A 15,152-nucleotide genomic window follows, 5' to 3' on the forward strand; every position below is an offset into this window, starting at 1 on the left:
ATTTAGGAAAGGTGTTCTGGGCATTGGATCGTTTTTATTAGCAGTTCACAGGCATTATAAAATCCATTCCATCGATGTTTTGCAGGTTTCCAGGCACCTTTTGCATCATCATCCACCATTGATGGAATTGGATTTTGCGCAAATGTATCCATATGTATTTGAGCAAATTTGCACTCCTGAAAATGCACAGATTCTACAAAATACTCAAATCCCTCCCAAATGTATATTTTTATACTTTAACCTATGGAGGAAATGCCCTTTTTGGATGGTTGGTTTTTTATTTTTCACAATTTTCTATGATGGAATTTGTATAAAAATACAGCAAATAAAAAGCTCTGAAATTCTAAGAAATCCACATGATTTGGGAAAAGCCAGTCCAGTGGAAAATCTGTGGGTCAGATTCATAGTGATTCCCATTCATTTGAACAGTGGGGAAACTGAGTGGGGAGGATGGAAACCACCATAACTTAGAAACCATATGATTGCCAGGTAGACCATGGTTAAAAAAATCCAGGACTGTAGTAACCATGCAGCATTGATTTTCATGTTGTGTGAACCCAACTGATGTTTGGGATGCCACATGCTATGGAGTTCTCCTCCAAGGTTGTAAACAGGGTTATGACCTTATGTGGGTTTAAGTATGGGGAAATCCAAGCAGGGATTGTCCCATCCAGAACAGATTCTCATCTGCAACAGGGACCTTAGGAGAGGACTTGGAAGAAAGGAAACAGAGCATAAGAGTGGGTCAAACCTTTGGAGAAATCCACTCAATCCACAAACTTTTCTGTGCCCTATCCCACTGCGGAAAGTAAAGTCAGTTAGATGGGCTGGGAGTCCTTTCTAAGTGAAAATGTTTTGTAAGGTAGAATGGTAGGCAAAAATGCTTCTGTTGTTCTAGCCACCCTGCATGGTTCTTGTAGTCCTTTAGAACTATGCTTTTACGGACCCAAGCTAACTCAATGGATCTATACTGCATGCCAAAATGAGGCAACAGCTAAATGCAGAATCTAAAATATACACTGAGAACTATTTGTCAACAAGGCGGAGTGGTGGGGGGGGGGGCACGGACGGGGACCCAATTGATTCTCTTCGGTATCAGCTGCAGATGTTAGCCAGGGAGGGGGCGGAAGGTGGGGTGGAAGCATAATGTTTTAAAATAAATGGTTAGTACATTAGTATAAAACCTATTGATTAAAAACACCAACCCTAATGTTAGTCTTTAAGTCTCTTGAGTGATGCAATTCTGAAATAAATTTATCCCTTTGACTCTTGCATTAACCTCTTATTGACTGCTTGCATACCCATAATTAACACACACTTTAGCTAAAGTGGTTAATTTGAGCATCGTGACCAGTGTCTCCTAATGTAGTTGACACTCCTATCATCTAAATGGAAGGAAAGGCACAGGGAAATAACCAGCTGCCTCCCAACTTAGGCCCAGTCTCCACATGCGGCAAAATGGAGTGGTAGCATTCTGAGATGGTGTGATCGTCTAAACTCACCTGGGTTGCAGGACCACCCCACCCTAGGGGCCCTGGAGCTGTCACAGTGGGTATGTTTTCCAAGCTCCTGAAGTCACGTTGGAACCTCCATGTTCCTCAGAAAGTCACCAAGGGAGTTTCTTCCCTGGAACCCTTGTTGTTTCACACCTGTGTCTGGTGCGGGAAGCTGGCTTCCCATTGAAGACCGGGCCCAATTCAAGGTGTTGATGATGACCTACAAAGCCCTGAACGGCTTGGGTCCTGGTTACCTGAAGGAGCGCTTACGTCCATATATGCCCGCCTGCCCCTTGAGATCAGCGGGAGAGACCCTTCTCCGGGAACCCTCTGTGAAGGAAATTAGGAGGGTAGGTACTCAGAGGAGGGCTTTCTCTGCGGTGGTGGCCAACCTATGGAATGCGCTCCCCAGAGAGGTCCGCCTGGCGCCGTCGTTATTTGTTTTTCGGCGCCAGGCGAAGACCTTTTTATTCAAATGTTATTTTAATTGTTAATATTATTTATTTATTTTATTCTTTGGCCAGGGCGACTTAATTTATATTGTTTTATAGGATTCTATTTATTTATGGTTGTGAGCTGCCCCAAGGCTTCAGCGAATGGGGCGGCATAGAAGTTCCCTAAATAAATAAATTCTCATGCACCCCAGAGCATCACTGACTGGGGGAAAGGATTGCACTACACGTTCTCCAAGGTCAGGAGAACAACCTTGGAGAGGGGATGAGTGGGTGTTCCAGGGGCAGGGAGCGATAATGACTGGAGAGACTGGTGCGCAAGGTAAACCGTAGCTCGTTTGGTCTCCTTTCCCTCTCCTCTGAGGCCCTCCGACTAGATAGGCGAAAAAGCCCATTTAGCAAAAATGCAAGGTAGAAAGATGGGGACAGAAAGAGTGCTCTGCCACTCCCCCTGTTCTGTATGGGAGCCCCAGAAGTATCTGAGTTCATTGCCGTATGGGCACCATGATAGGATTGCACCGCAAGAGCAGTTTTTATGCTGTGCTTGGTGGATCTCAGGATTTCTGTGAAAAAAGCACCAAGTAGATCACACAAGCTTAGCAGCTGGTGTGCCATTATGCCTTTTCATGGTTAAGGGGACCCACAAGCCGTCATTTCTAAATTCCAGAAAATCAGAGCAGGGCATCCCAAAAAGCCCAGAGCAATTCTCAGAATACAGAAAAAGGAAACAAAAAATGATTAGTGACTGCAACATCTTCCCTACAAGAAAAAGCTAATGCACTTAGGTCTATTTTATGGCAGGAAAAGGACAAAGGGATGGGAGAGGGTTATAGAGTTGCTCATGGTATGTAGGCAGTGAAGCGAGAATAGATTTTCTCCATATTGCGGAGGAAAACTTCTTCACGTATCGCATCGCATGGTGTATTTATACAACAGGCTGAAGCAAGATATAGTAATGGCCAATAGCTTTCCTTCAGTGGGGTCAGATGAATCCATGGGGATAGAAAGGTCCATACTTGTTATGATGGCTAGATAGAACCTGCCTGTTCAGAGGCAGTAGGCTCCTGAGTACCAAATGCTGGGGGCAACAGTGAGACAGGACATTTTGGTCTTGTTTCTGGACCTCCCACAGATATCTGGTTGGCCATTGTGGAAACAGGCAATAATCCTAGATCAGCCATCCTGAACCTGAGACCAGAAACTTTGGAATTCCAACTCACATCCAACTGAGCCAGCAGAACTGGTATCAGGAAAGCTGGATATTGTGATGCAGAACTTCTGGGGACACCAGGTGAGAAGGCATGTTCATGGAGATGATCTGCTCAGCGATCATGGTTCTTATGCAGGCTCCTCCATGTGGTCTCTGGCTAAGGAGTAGGTCAATGTTATCAGTATCCATGGTGGGGATGAGGCCAAGAACAGGGATGTCTGAAGAACCTCTCTTGGGCCAAAATCCACCTGATTCCCTGGTTTCCGTTTCCTGAATTCCATTTTGCACCTTGACATCTCTGCATATGAATTACCTATATTTGGGGGTGAGGGTGGGGAAGGGGTCTCCAGAACCAGCTGAACCACCCATTACACCCCAGCGAGAATCTCTCTGCCAAAGTGTGTTTGTTCAACAATATTTTGAAGAGTCCTGCACAACAAACCCACTGTTCTCTTGTGTGGTTCAGCTTATCAATGCAAACAGTTTAATATTTATGCTAAGAGGATTGTCAAAAGTAGCTTGTGTTCCTTTAATACTTGTTTTAAATAAATAATGAGAACATTTGAACACATTACTCTTCTCAGAGGGCCTGAGGTCGGTTAATCTTATTATTTATGAAGTGATGTGCTACATAATAGTGCTTAGCGCATGTTAACAGATGCTATTATCACGGACTGATGTGGGAAGCTGAAGATATATAGGAATGTTACGTGTTAATACTGTCCTTGCGTTGTAATGTACGATGGATTGAGTGCATGGGGAGGCTAGAGTTGCAATTAACCGCACACCGACATGGGTGTAAAGTTGAAGTATGTTTTCTCTTGGGTTTTCCACTGCCATTAATAATTCCCAAGAGGGAAGATGACCCCTTTCGTCTGGGTTCTGTTTCTTTCTTTCTTCAAAGGGGTCAGGGGAAGGGAAGTAAGTGGCCAGTGAGTTGTATGTGTTAATCATTTTAGCGGTACTGAAAGCATCAATTGGTTAATTATTGGAACAAGTCAGATATCTCCTTGTAAAAGCAGTACTGATAGAAGGCAAAGGCTGTAAACCCAGTCAAGAGTATATGAATTTCTGGAGGGGATATGGGTATAATTGAAGCATATTATATATTATTAATTGTTATAGAATGTGTACGATGGTAGTATTGGTCTCCGAGGTGGTGGGTGCACTCTTTCATTTATTATTTTTTAATTATTGAGTTCTTGTTATGTTATATTATTATTGCTGTGATTGTATTTATGGTTTTTTTCTATCTAAAAAAAATAAAGGGGGGGGAATCAGATAACTCCTGAGTTGCATGTAAAGATGTGATGTTTAATGCAAGTTTTATTTCAATCTAACCCCCACCCAAAAATGCAAGGTTATGTTTCATTATCTGATTTGGGTAAAGATGTGCCTATTTTTCATTTGATTGTTTTAACATTTTCAATTTTTTGAATTTATTGTACATAGAAAAATATAAAACTCTTGCATACTGTATACTTTGCCAAATTCAGTTTGTATTTCTGAGCAGTCTCCTCTTTATTTATCTGTGTGCTGCATACAATCAATAACAGTCATTTATGCTCATGCAAATAAGCTGGTAAATATATTACATTTCTGCGGGTTTTGATTTTCTTTTAGGTTTTTGCTGTTTTCATTTTTTGTTGAATGTGCTATATTAATGAGGAGCTCTTTTCAGGTTTGCACTTGCAAAGGTAGTTGATGAACTGGCAGCAGACTTTAAATGTATGTATGTACAATTACACTGAAACCAAAAACACAGAATTACTACAAATTTCCCAATGCAGGACAAATAATCAGCATTCTTTATTACAAAGTGAAATGTGTCAGTTTACTACTCATAAAATATTCCCATGCTGGATGGCTCTTTTAGCTGCTTATTATAATTAGAGTTCTCACTACTATTGATGAAGAATCCATTTAATAAGAAACGCTGTAATTCAAAGAGTTTCTCTGGGGACTTAGCAAACACTAACCTCTTAATTTAATTTTGTTGAAGTTTTGCCCATCTATTCATCAGCAGAAATTGTTATTAACCTTCATTTGCATCTTTCAACAGCCCCCTTACTTCTTGCTACTTTCTCCAAAGCTGATGGTCTTGTAAATCTCTCAGATTTACTAACCACATCCTGTGATATTGTTTAATCTATTCTGTGACCTTAATGCAGTAAATTTGGTTTAATCTCGCTCAATAATCTAGTAATATCACAAAAAACCCACAAGCAATGGCATAAAGAACTGACTTCAAATGAGCCTTGAGTTAATGAAAAAATAATTCACCATCAAAAGGTGTGTTAACTGAATTTCCTTTGTGCTTGGCTTTCTCAAAGATTCCTCTAGGAAACAGAAAGTCTGTATCAAAAGAGAAAAAAGCTGGTGGCTTCTTGTTGAATGGGCAATCATTGGGTTGGATCCAGATGTAGTTATGCTTAAAATAAGGATGGGGGATTTGCTTGGTTCTCATTTTAATGTGATTTTCCTAATGTCACACTATCAAAACCATACTTGAATAGAAAATGAGATATCCCTCAAAATTTGCACATCTTCAAATCTCCAATCAAAAACTGCTTGCAGTAATGTATATAATAGGGAAAAGTGCCAACAAATTTGTGAAAATAACATTACATTAGCATTATCTCAAGAAAATTAGTTTCAAAAAAGATGTGTATATTAGTCAAAACTGCATACAAAAATGCACATATTAAAGGAAATGCACATGAGTTTCCATGTGAACTATTTAACTATTTTTTTTTAAATTGTCAACATTCAGAAGTTAAGACTGGAAGAGTAAGAAACTGAGATATACTAAAACTAAAGAAAACTGATTGTCCCTTAGTGAGTGGATCTATTGAAATCAATGGGACTGAATTTATTTATTTATTTAAAACGTTTTTATGCTGCCCCCGTCGCAACGAAGCCTAAGGGCAGCTCACAACAGGATACAAAGTACATAAATACATAACTACATAAATAATAACAATATAACAATTAAAAGAAAATTGTTTAAAAGCCCCCGGTATTTAGTCATCACCAACTTGTCTAATTAATTTCACTGACTTTGCAGTAAGTGTGACCAAGTCTGGATCTAACTTACTTTGTCTACTGGTTTATCCACCATATTGGTCTCAACATATCAAAGGCGGATATATTGTATACTGAGATATTAGGTCCCTGAATGCTTCTGTAACTCTTCTCTAATCTTCCTGGGTTTAGGTGCCATTCACAACTTGCAGAGAGTCTACCAGAGGATGAGAAGCCAGAATGTCACCCTTACTGGGAGGAGGAAGATGTCATGCCATTGCCATTCGATCTTGAAGATATAATCGCTGAGCTGCAAAATATCCTGGGAAGCTAGAAGGAATACTTCTTCATGAACTGCCCAACCGTCCATGACTAGTCTTTGGAAAGACTTGGGTTTCTTTTTAAGAAAACCAAAAACCAGTGGGGACTTATTTTGGAGTCAGTAATATTCCAACAGAACCATCGGTTAAGAAATCTGGTGAAATATTTGTTATAGAAACGAGAACATGAAGGAAGAATTAGTTGGGGTTTGTTTTCTGTTTGGAAAAGCAGGTGATGCAGTGTTTGTGGGCTGTTTTATAAAGGGCAGATTACAAATAGTAGTTTCAACATAAATGTTATTTTTTTCATTCAGATAAACAAGGGTACGCTGTGCTGCTGGTAATAAGTGAAAGCGTTACAGCCAACTTGCACTGCAGTCCTAGGCACAGCCCTTTGCCCCTGGTGAGGTTGGTTTTCAACTAGGCACATGCAGGATCACCTCCTATACCAGGGAAAAGATGCATGTTCTGCTCCAAGAGTTGGAATCAGATTTAGTCGTGGTTGGAGTAGACCCATTTATTTCAGTGGGACTGAAGTTAGTTACTGGTTTCTGTTGGACTACCTGACCAATGGCTTAGTCTAGATCCAGTCCTTAGTCCCCATATATCAGGTCCATCGAACCTGTTTAAGCCTGAGGGCCAAATTTTGCTTGTTTGTTTGTTTGTTTGTTTACTGGATTTATACCCTGCTTCTTGCTTTAGCGGGTTGAACCTAATTAGCATTTGGTTCATTTGAGGCACTGCCATGGTTTGATCAGGCACGTTTTTTACCTGCTTGATCCTTATTGTGGAAAATGCTGTTTCATTTCTTTGAGATGGCAAGACAAGCCCAGGTTTGAGAAGACGCTGCTTTGGGAAGAATAAACAAGCAAGCAGCTTCCCTACAATATGATACAGCAGTTGCCTTTTCCCAGACATTATGGTTCAAAAAAAACAGAAGTGGTTCTGTGAAACACAAAACTGCAGTGTTTCATTTACTCCCTCTTTATTATTACATTTCCATAGTAATTGAGCATTCCTGCAAGTTGAATTATTTTCAGTGGCAAAATCCACTTGACACCCATGAGGATCAAAAGGATGCTAGTACGAAAATAGAAAAGTTTATGTTAGGAACAAAAGTGGATCAGACTAGTGAAATATCAGCATCATCATCCTCATCATCATCATCATCATTTTAGCAATACTTATTTCCTTTTGTATGAGGAACCTGGTAATTCTCCAACATAGGATTCTGTTAAAACATAGGAATCTTTTCCAGCAACATCCTTCTTGTTGGAAATTCTCCAATGCAGTTTGCAATCAGTAGATTGCAATATCTTTCTAGATTTCTATATATTACCAAAAACAATGAAGAGTTCTTTAGGCATCAAAAAAGTTGCAGACCGCCTTTTCAGTTCCTATGTTTGACTGGGAGTCTCCAGTTGACTTCTGCTTGGAGTTGTCCAGGGTCCTGGCTTGACCTGAAATGTGCAAAAGGTCACCTTGATCTGGAATCTCGGACTAGGCTGAAAATCTCCCCTCCCTCATGTTCATGGTGTGACCCACCTATTTTGATGGGCTGTGTGCATGCGTGCATGTGGGGGGGGGGGGGGGGGTGTGGTCAGAGACTTTGCAGGTAGGTCAACACTCATCTGAAATTGGGGAGGGTGTCCTCGGATATGAGATCCTAGAGAACTTCAGGCTTCCTGAAACCCTTCCTTCAGGCTTCTTCTTCAACTGTAAGAAAGCCAAAGCTGCTGCTCTAACTGGTGTTAATTTTTAAAAGCCTGATTACAAAAATATCAGGGCCTTGTTCTCACCCTACAAAATCTAGGCCAAAGATTTCAGCACTGAGTAACTTGAAATGCCATCTGGCTACTTGATGTTTCTGTGCAACAAAATGCTGGGACAATTGAAGCTGAGCGATGTGCAAATTGGCAAACCTAAATTTCACATGGAAGCTTTTTCTGATCCTGGTCCATATCGCATTGCAAGCTTTCTTTCTGCCATCACTGCTGATTTTGCGATAAATTTTACAATATGCAAAACACATTTTTGCTTATTTTCATGTGACGTTTTCCAAAACTATGCCTCATTTGTGCAACTTCCCCCCATTGTTCAAAGCACATTTCTGCACATTTTTCAAAAGTACACATTTCCCATGCATATGTTTAAATGTACGCAATTTCTGTATGGGTTTTGTTTTCTTCTGTGACTCACACCCCAACCTTGGAAATGTGTGAACCCAGACTGCTGACTGGGTTCAGGCCTGGGAGACACACACTGGGGAAGTTCTGGTCAAAAACAGAGATGCAATGATTTGGATATATATGCCGATGTCCTCAGTATGGGTCTCTGTCTCCCCACAGCAACTGTGAGGAACGCATGGGGCACGGCCTTGGGAACACGCCAGGGTATGACTCACCATGATGAATTGGCCTCATGCCATTTTGTCTGTTCTACGAAAGCATCCTTAACACAACCTTGCAATGCCTGCCCTCCATCTGGTGTGTGATTATGGACTTGGTCCTCCCACCGTATGAGGAGGAGCTGGGTCAGATGGAGGAAGATGCCCCTGTTCAGTTCCTTTCATTAGCTTGCAACGTGTTCCTCGCAAAAAAGAGGTTCATGACTTTGCCCGCGTTTACTTTTCATCATTGCTGAAAGAATTGCAGTGAAATTGTTCCCCTGCACATGTGTGTCAGGCTAAATGGATTATGGAAGATACAGATCTGTTTGCCTGTCTGCACTTGCCTTTAGACAATATTCATCAATTTTACAAAAAGCTCTCGACTAAACACAGAGCTAATACAAATGCAACTGCTCAAGGCGAAGGGCCTTTTTTTGCTTTTTGCTTTTTTTTGGCTATATATAACAACAACAAAATCAGATCTGAAGTTGATTTTACATTAACAGAAGGAAATGGTTGACAAAAATGAAATCTCTTCATCATCTTACTAGTCTGAAAATGAGACTCCTAATGGAAATTATTTAAAGGTGCATTGAAAATCCTAGAATGGGAGCCACCTCTTTGCTCTATTGATGATATGTATCTATGTTGATAAAGCAACTTCGGGCCATGATTCCTTGTTGGTGGGGCACGGCGATGCCTTTGTTTAACTTGTTCCATTGAGTTTCTCTGCAGCTTGAGACCTTTGGACAGGAAAGTGCTCAACACATCTTCAGTATGCAATTCTAGACTTCAAGTCCAGATGCCAACTTGATACCTGCATCACTTATGCATCTATGTAAAGCAGTGATGTTGCACTTCTTGCTAAACACGGGCTGTATCCCATTTTGGAGTGGTCCCCAGGGACTGCACCCCCATTGTGAGTGGAGCCGAAACCAAACAGGTCACCAGTGCGAACATATTTTAGATTAAAACTCCTTAGTGTAAGCCCTTAGGAGGAGGCATTTCAGCTTTATAGAGCAGTGGAATGTGTCCACAAGCCCCTGGGACAGTCATGAGACAGAAGCATGGGCCCAGAGTTTCACAGTGGTCAGAGACTGGACTGGGACTCAGAATATCTGGGTTCTGGATCCCACTCAGCCATGAAGCTCACTGGATGAGTTTGGGTCACTCACAGCCCCACAGCCTAACCCAACTCTCAGGATTATTGTTGTGGGGATAAAATGGAGAGGAGGAGAACCTTGGAAGCCATCATCGGTTCTTGGTAAGAGGAAGAAAGCTGGGTCATAAATGTAATGGGGAAAAATATAATTAAAAATAATTTAGGTATTTTCAGGGACTTTTGTAAAAGTTAGGGACCAGGGAGTTTCACTTCCAACCTGCCCTGAATTTCATACCAGCTCAGAAAATCATTCTTACTCCTCACTTTCATGGCATGAAGAAGAGGCTTCAAAATGGGTGGGAGATTTTTCTGCCAGCCCATAAGACATAGGTGTTCTTTGACCCAAATCATTCCAAGCTCTGGATGAGCACTCCGTCAGCTTCATTGGCTTCCAGATTTATTTATTTGCACTATTTCATTATGCAGATTTATATACCACTTTCCACCGAGGTTCAAAGCAGTGAACATAAAATACAATGGCATCAAAGCAACCGTAAATAAGAGGGTAAAACAACTCAATGCAGTGCAAATTACTCAGTGATAAAACTGTATGTGCTTCTATGGAAGGGTCACATTTCGGGGAAAGCCTGAATGTTCCCTAAGGTTCAGGAAACTCCTAAGGTTCAAGAAGGTTAAGGTTAAGAAGGCAGCTAAACATTGTGCTTTCAATATAGGAGTGAAAAGCTTGTGCTTTCATTTTCCTTCTTCAACTCATAAATGAGTCCTCCACCAATATCCTTCTTGTAGAAGAATGCTAATTAGTAGACCAAGTACAGAGCACTAGGGTCTACCAAGCCTCCATATTTTCTGTTTACAAGGATCTTACTAACGTCTAGTAAATTTTAATGACCTCTAATGAGAAGGGGAAATGAAATCTTGTGTAAAGGAATACAGAGTTTTTAATGATTCTTGCCATTTTATGAGCATTTCAAGCTCCAGGAAGCTAAGAGCTGTTTAAAGAGTGGCTACCAGGTTCAAGCGGGCTGCGCACGCACGCACACACACACAATAACTTATTATGGTTTCTTTTAAAATGATTACTTCAACCTCTAGGATTACCCGATCACGCAGTCGTTCAAGAACATTAAACCTTACATGGTTCCACTTGCTGGGGGTAAGTCAAGGCTCTTGTTTTTCAGTATAGGTGTTTTAAAAATACTGATTTGAAAATGAGTATTTGGCTGTGGTTCGCCCTACTTATTTTAAGAGCTCAGTCATTGCACATGCACCCTCCTCCTGGCATTCTTCTTGTGTTCCCCAGCAGAACGGAGTTCTAGTATGGTTGTGTAATCAGTGAGAAGACCTTGTTGGGCAGCACTGACATGAACAGCGATGTTCAAATCAATGGTGGCTTGTCGGCCATTCCCCATTCCCATGCCCTGCCTTCCTGGCATAGCACCACCTTTTCAAACAACTGAAAGGAGCCAGGAAACAATGTGTAATCCAGAATGTGGGAAACGTCTGTTCAGATGCTAGGAAGGATTTTCCCATAGCAGGAGTGGGGGGTCTTGCTGATGGATTCCAGCTCCCATCAGCCCCCCAAAGCATGACCTGGAAAGATCGAAGGTGGAATTGAGCAGTATCTTGAGCTGGTCCCTTCCCCCTGGTATCAAAATGCAAAACAATCTTTTGGAAATGCAGCTGTTTTATTGAGACTCCACAGGAAGCAGAAGAGTCTGTGCTCTAAATGTTATTTCTACCAAAGCTGGAAAGAAAGGCCTCTGCTCATGTAAAGAGTGTAATCCAAACTGGAAACTTCCCCTAGTCCCTCTTTTTCAGTAAGATTTCTGGCTCCACCCTCAGCGGCACTCTTGCTGCTGGAGAACAAGATGGTCCAAACGGTGTGGCCTCTTCAACTGGGCATCTGATTTCTCCTGATGTCTCCCCACTGGGTCAAGGACTCGGTCTTGCCCTTACTTCCCTTCCCCTCCTGCCAACCCTTCCTCCTCTTCCAAAATAGGCCGATTCTCACACTTGGCCTGAGAAACTTCACTAGGCAGCCCCAAAGGGGCTTCAAAGCCCCACCCTGAGAGGTAGGTGATCCCCTTCACATGTTCTGCACAACGCGCTGTTTTGGTAAAAGCTCTTTATTCTCCAGTGTACACCCAGTAAAGCATAATCAGCAAAGAAAGAGTCTCTGAGCATGCACAGAGATGTTCAATGAACCCACACTACAGCTCTGAGGACCATTCTTCTGAGTAACTCTGGGGCCCCCATCTCCAGAGGGCCCTTTTGGAGGTCTGAGAGCCCCTTAGCTGTGCACTGCCCCTCTAGTTGGCTCTTCTCTCCTGACACTGAGTGGCCCCAAAGGTTGGGAACCCCATAGATCTTCACAGACTGCGATCTATTACGCCTGTGCCATCAGGACTCAGAACTGGTTTTCCGTTATTTAATGGCTGCCGAATGCCAGAGCCCTTCCTTTTCTTGCATGACTCTGACTGGCTGGGTCATGAATGGTACTCCTATGATTCAGCGTCTGTCGTGCAAAGTTGCTTCTGCCTGCCCAGATAATGGGGTCAGAACGGTTCCTTTTAGAACAGATCAGACATCCCTTGAGTGAAAGAAGACTTTTGAGAGACATGCCACAATGAGAGGACCGGCTGTTAAATAACATTTGATGCGGCTCGGGGGAATGATAATTACAGCATTTAGTTACGATGATTCACGGAGGTAAGAACCGCATTCCACAAGACATGGGCACTTGAGTGACCTTTCCAAGAACATAGGTCAGAACTCATTGATTGTGTCTGAAGGAGGTATATCAGGTCACGTCTGTGTAGGCAAAAAGGGGTCAGAGGGATTGAGAGGGTTTTCTCCGTCCATACACCAAGTTCAAACAGTAATGCCAGAGAGAAACATGACTAGGTGACCGGGTGATAGCAGATGGGGATTTACCCTCTGCAGCACCCATCTGAATTCTGGCCAAAGAAAGGGGCGGCAGCAGCACATCACCAGCTTGGAAGCTTTTTGCAAAGGAGTGCAAAAACTCAAGGTGGGGGGCGCCAAATGTCCCCTTCCAGAGTTCACCAGATCATCTCCCTCTTTCTCAGGTCCACCGCCTTCCCTTGAACTGCCAGTCATTTGCTCCTTTCCTGGCTTCTGTGTCATTCCCCCATTCTGTTGCAATTCCTCTCCTATGGCAAAATGGCGATGCTCCAGGGCAAGCTGCCTTGATGCTTACAATGCTGCATTACTGAGGCCACCGCCAGGATGCTGAGCACCACGTTTTAAGGAAGACTTGAATGAATGAGAACTTCCAGAGAAGAGCAATCAGGATGGTGAGGAGTCTGGAACACACATCCTGCGAGGAGCAGCTGTCGGAAACCTGGTAGGCTCATCCTGGGGAACTTCACAGGAAGATACACTAGAGCCCTTCAAATATTGTACGATGGACCAGAATTGCTCTCTGTCATTCCAGAGGGCAGGGCTAGAACCCTGTAGGGACTTAAGAGCAGCATTAGGAGAACTTCCGTAACAGATGTTCAACAGTAGATCAGTTTGCCTCAGGGGATTTCAGGCTCTTCTTCCCTGGGGACATTTCAGCAGAAGCCGAATGGCTATCTGCTAGGGATTATGTAGCAGCTCCATTTCTTACAGAGCCTGTATTGAATGGGGGTTTGGCTGCATGATCTTTAAAGTCCCTTCCAACTCTATGGGCTTCCTGGAAATGAGATCTTGATGCTTGCCAGCTAAGGACCTCAATCACCTTGTTTCATCCATAACACGAGGTGTTCGTGGCATCTACAGGTGGGGAATGGAACCCCCTGAGCCTTAGTTCATTGCCAGACTTTGACAACTGCCCCTGGATATGGGCCATCCCCCTATGTAAAGCCTAACCCCACTCCAAAATGCCTTAGAGAGACCCTTGTCGTCTTAGCACCTACAGCTCCCCCTTTACTCTTTTTGGTGATTTTTGCTGACAGTATCTGAATACCAACCAAATTCCAGACCTTACATTTTCTTTCCTCCATCCCCTCCAGCCACAACTCATTTTGAATGTGGGAGCCTGGTGTTTACAAAGACAGATATTTCAGCCTCCAGATAAACTTCAACTGAGAAGAGTTATGTTGTGCCAGAGGGGGACTGCTCTATTGCTTTTCTGATTACCACCCTCCTTTCTGGTAAATCCCCAAATGATTTTTTCTTGAAAATCTTACGTCTTTATAAGGCTAATCTTTCACTTAACCTCCCTGTCATTGAGTGTTTGTGTGCTCTCTCTCTCTCTCTTTAGGTAAAACATGTCAAAAACTATTGGGGAACTCAACCAAAGTGTACAATTTTGGTAAATTGCAATAGGAGCTGTTAAGACACATAGATATGAATCTCTTTCTGCCCTTTTAGTAATTTCATAGCTTTTCTATTCATTCTTCTTTCTTTCACTAGATTTAGTAATGGAACATTTCTTTCCCAACTAAAAGATTATTTAAACACAATCATGCATGTGTGGGTACATATATAGAGAGTGAATATATAGAGTTGATTATAATGACTCTTCTTAGCCTCACACAAGGACTAGAAGTCCTCTGATTCAGCTGAGAGCATGACAAAGCACCACTCACCCCAAAACTTCTCCATCACCTCTGAGGTTTTTTTGTTTCTCTCAGGCAGCTAGTTGAATGGGTCTGATCTATCCCGGCTCTTCTTCTGTTTTCATAGTCTTATCACTACCTTCTTGCTGTTTGGTCTTCAGTTCAGGAACTCCTTGCTGAGAGTCTGGTCCAGCCCCTTCTCTGAGGATGTTTCTTCAAAGAGGAAATGCCTTTTTCTTGAGACAGGCCATTAGGCTGAAACTTAGATTGGCTTGTTACCACGATGAGCATCATAGCTTGTTTAGTCGGAGAACTTTATCTGCTCTGATTTTCCAGTGCTCTTTTGATAGCTATTCGGATTCTTCTTGTCTACTTGAAATTCCCTGCTTAGCCATCTTGGATTAGAGTAGTCATGTGCACAACTTCACAGGGAAAAGGCGTCTATTGGAAGGCACCCTCAGTTTGAAAAGCTATCCAGTCCAAGGCCAGTTTTAAAAATTAAAATAAGTTTTAAATAAAAAGGTCAGCCTGGCGCCGAAAAACAAATGACGACGGCGCCAGGTGGACCTC

At 42.4% G+C, this 15,152-nt stretch overlaps 1 protein-coding gene across 2 annotated transcripts in view; it reads left to right on the forward strand.

The window, feature by feature from the left end:
- The window catches only part of FTO (FTO alpha-ketoglutarate dependent dioxygenase), a 233,243-nt gene extending 226,459 nt beyond the window's left edge, over positions 1–6,784 (forward strand). For both annotated transcript variants that reach the window (XM_044427731.1, XM_044427733.1), the window contains one exon: positions 6,375–6,784. In XM_044427731.1, the coding sequence (XP_044283666.1) occupies positions 6,375–6,516 (142 nt within the window). In that variant the 3' untranslated portion in view covers positions 6,517–6,784. The remainder of the gene's footprint in view (positions 1–6,374) is intronic.
- The last annotated feature ends 8,368 nt before the right edge of the window (positions 6,785–15,152 follow it).

The sequence above is a fragment of the Varanus komodoensis genome, unplaced genomic scaffold, assembly GCF_004798865.1.
Source record: "Varanus komodoensis strain SLA01 unplaced genomic scaffold, ASM479886v1 scaffold19, whole genome shotgun sequence".
Taxonomy (NCBI): Eukaryota; Metazoa; Chordata; class Lepidosauria; order Squamata; family Varanidae; genus Varanus; species Varanus komodoensis.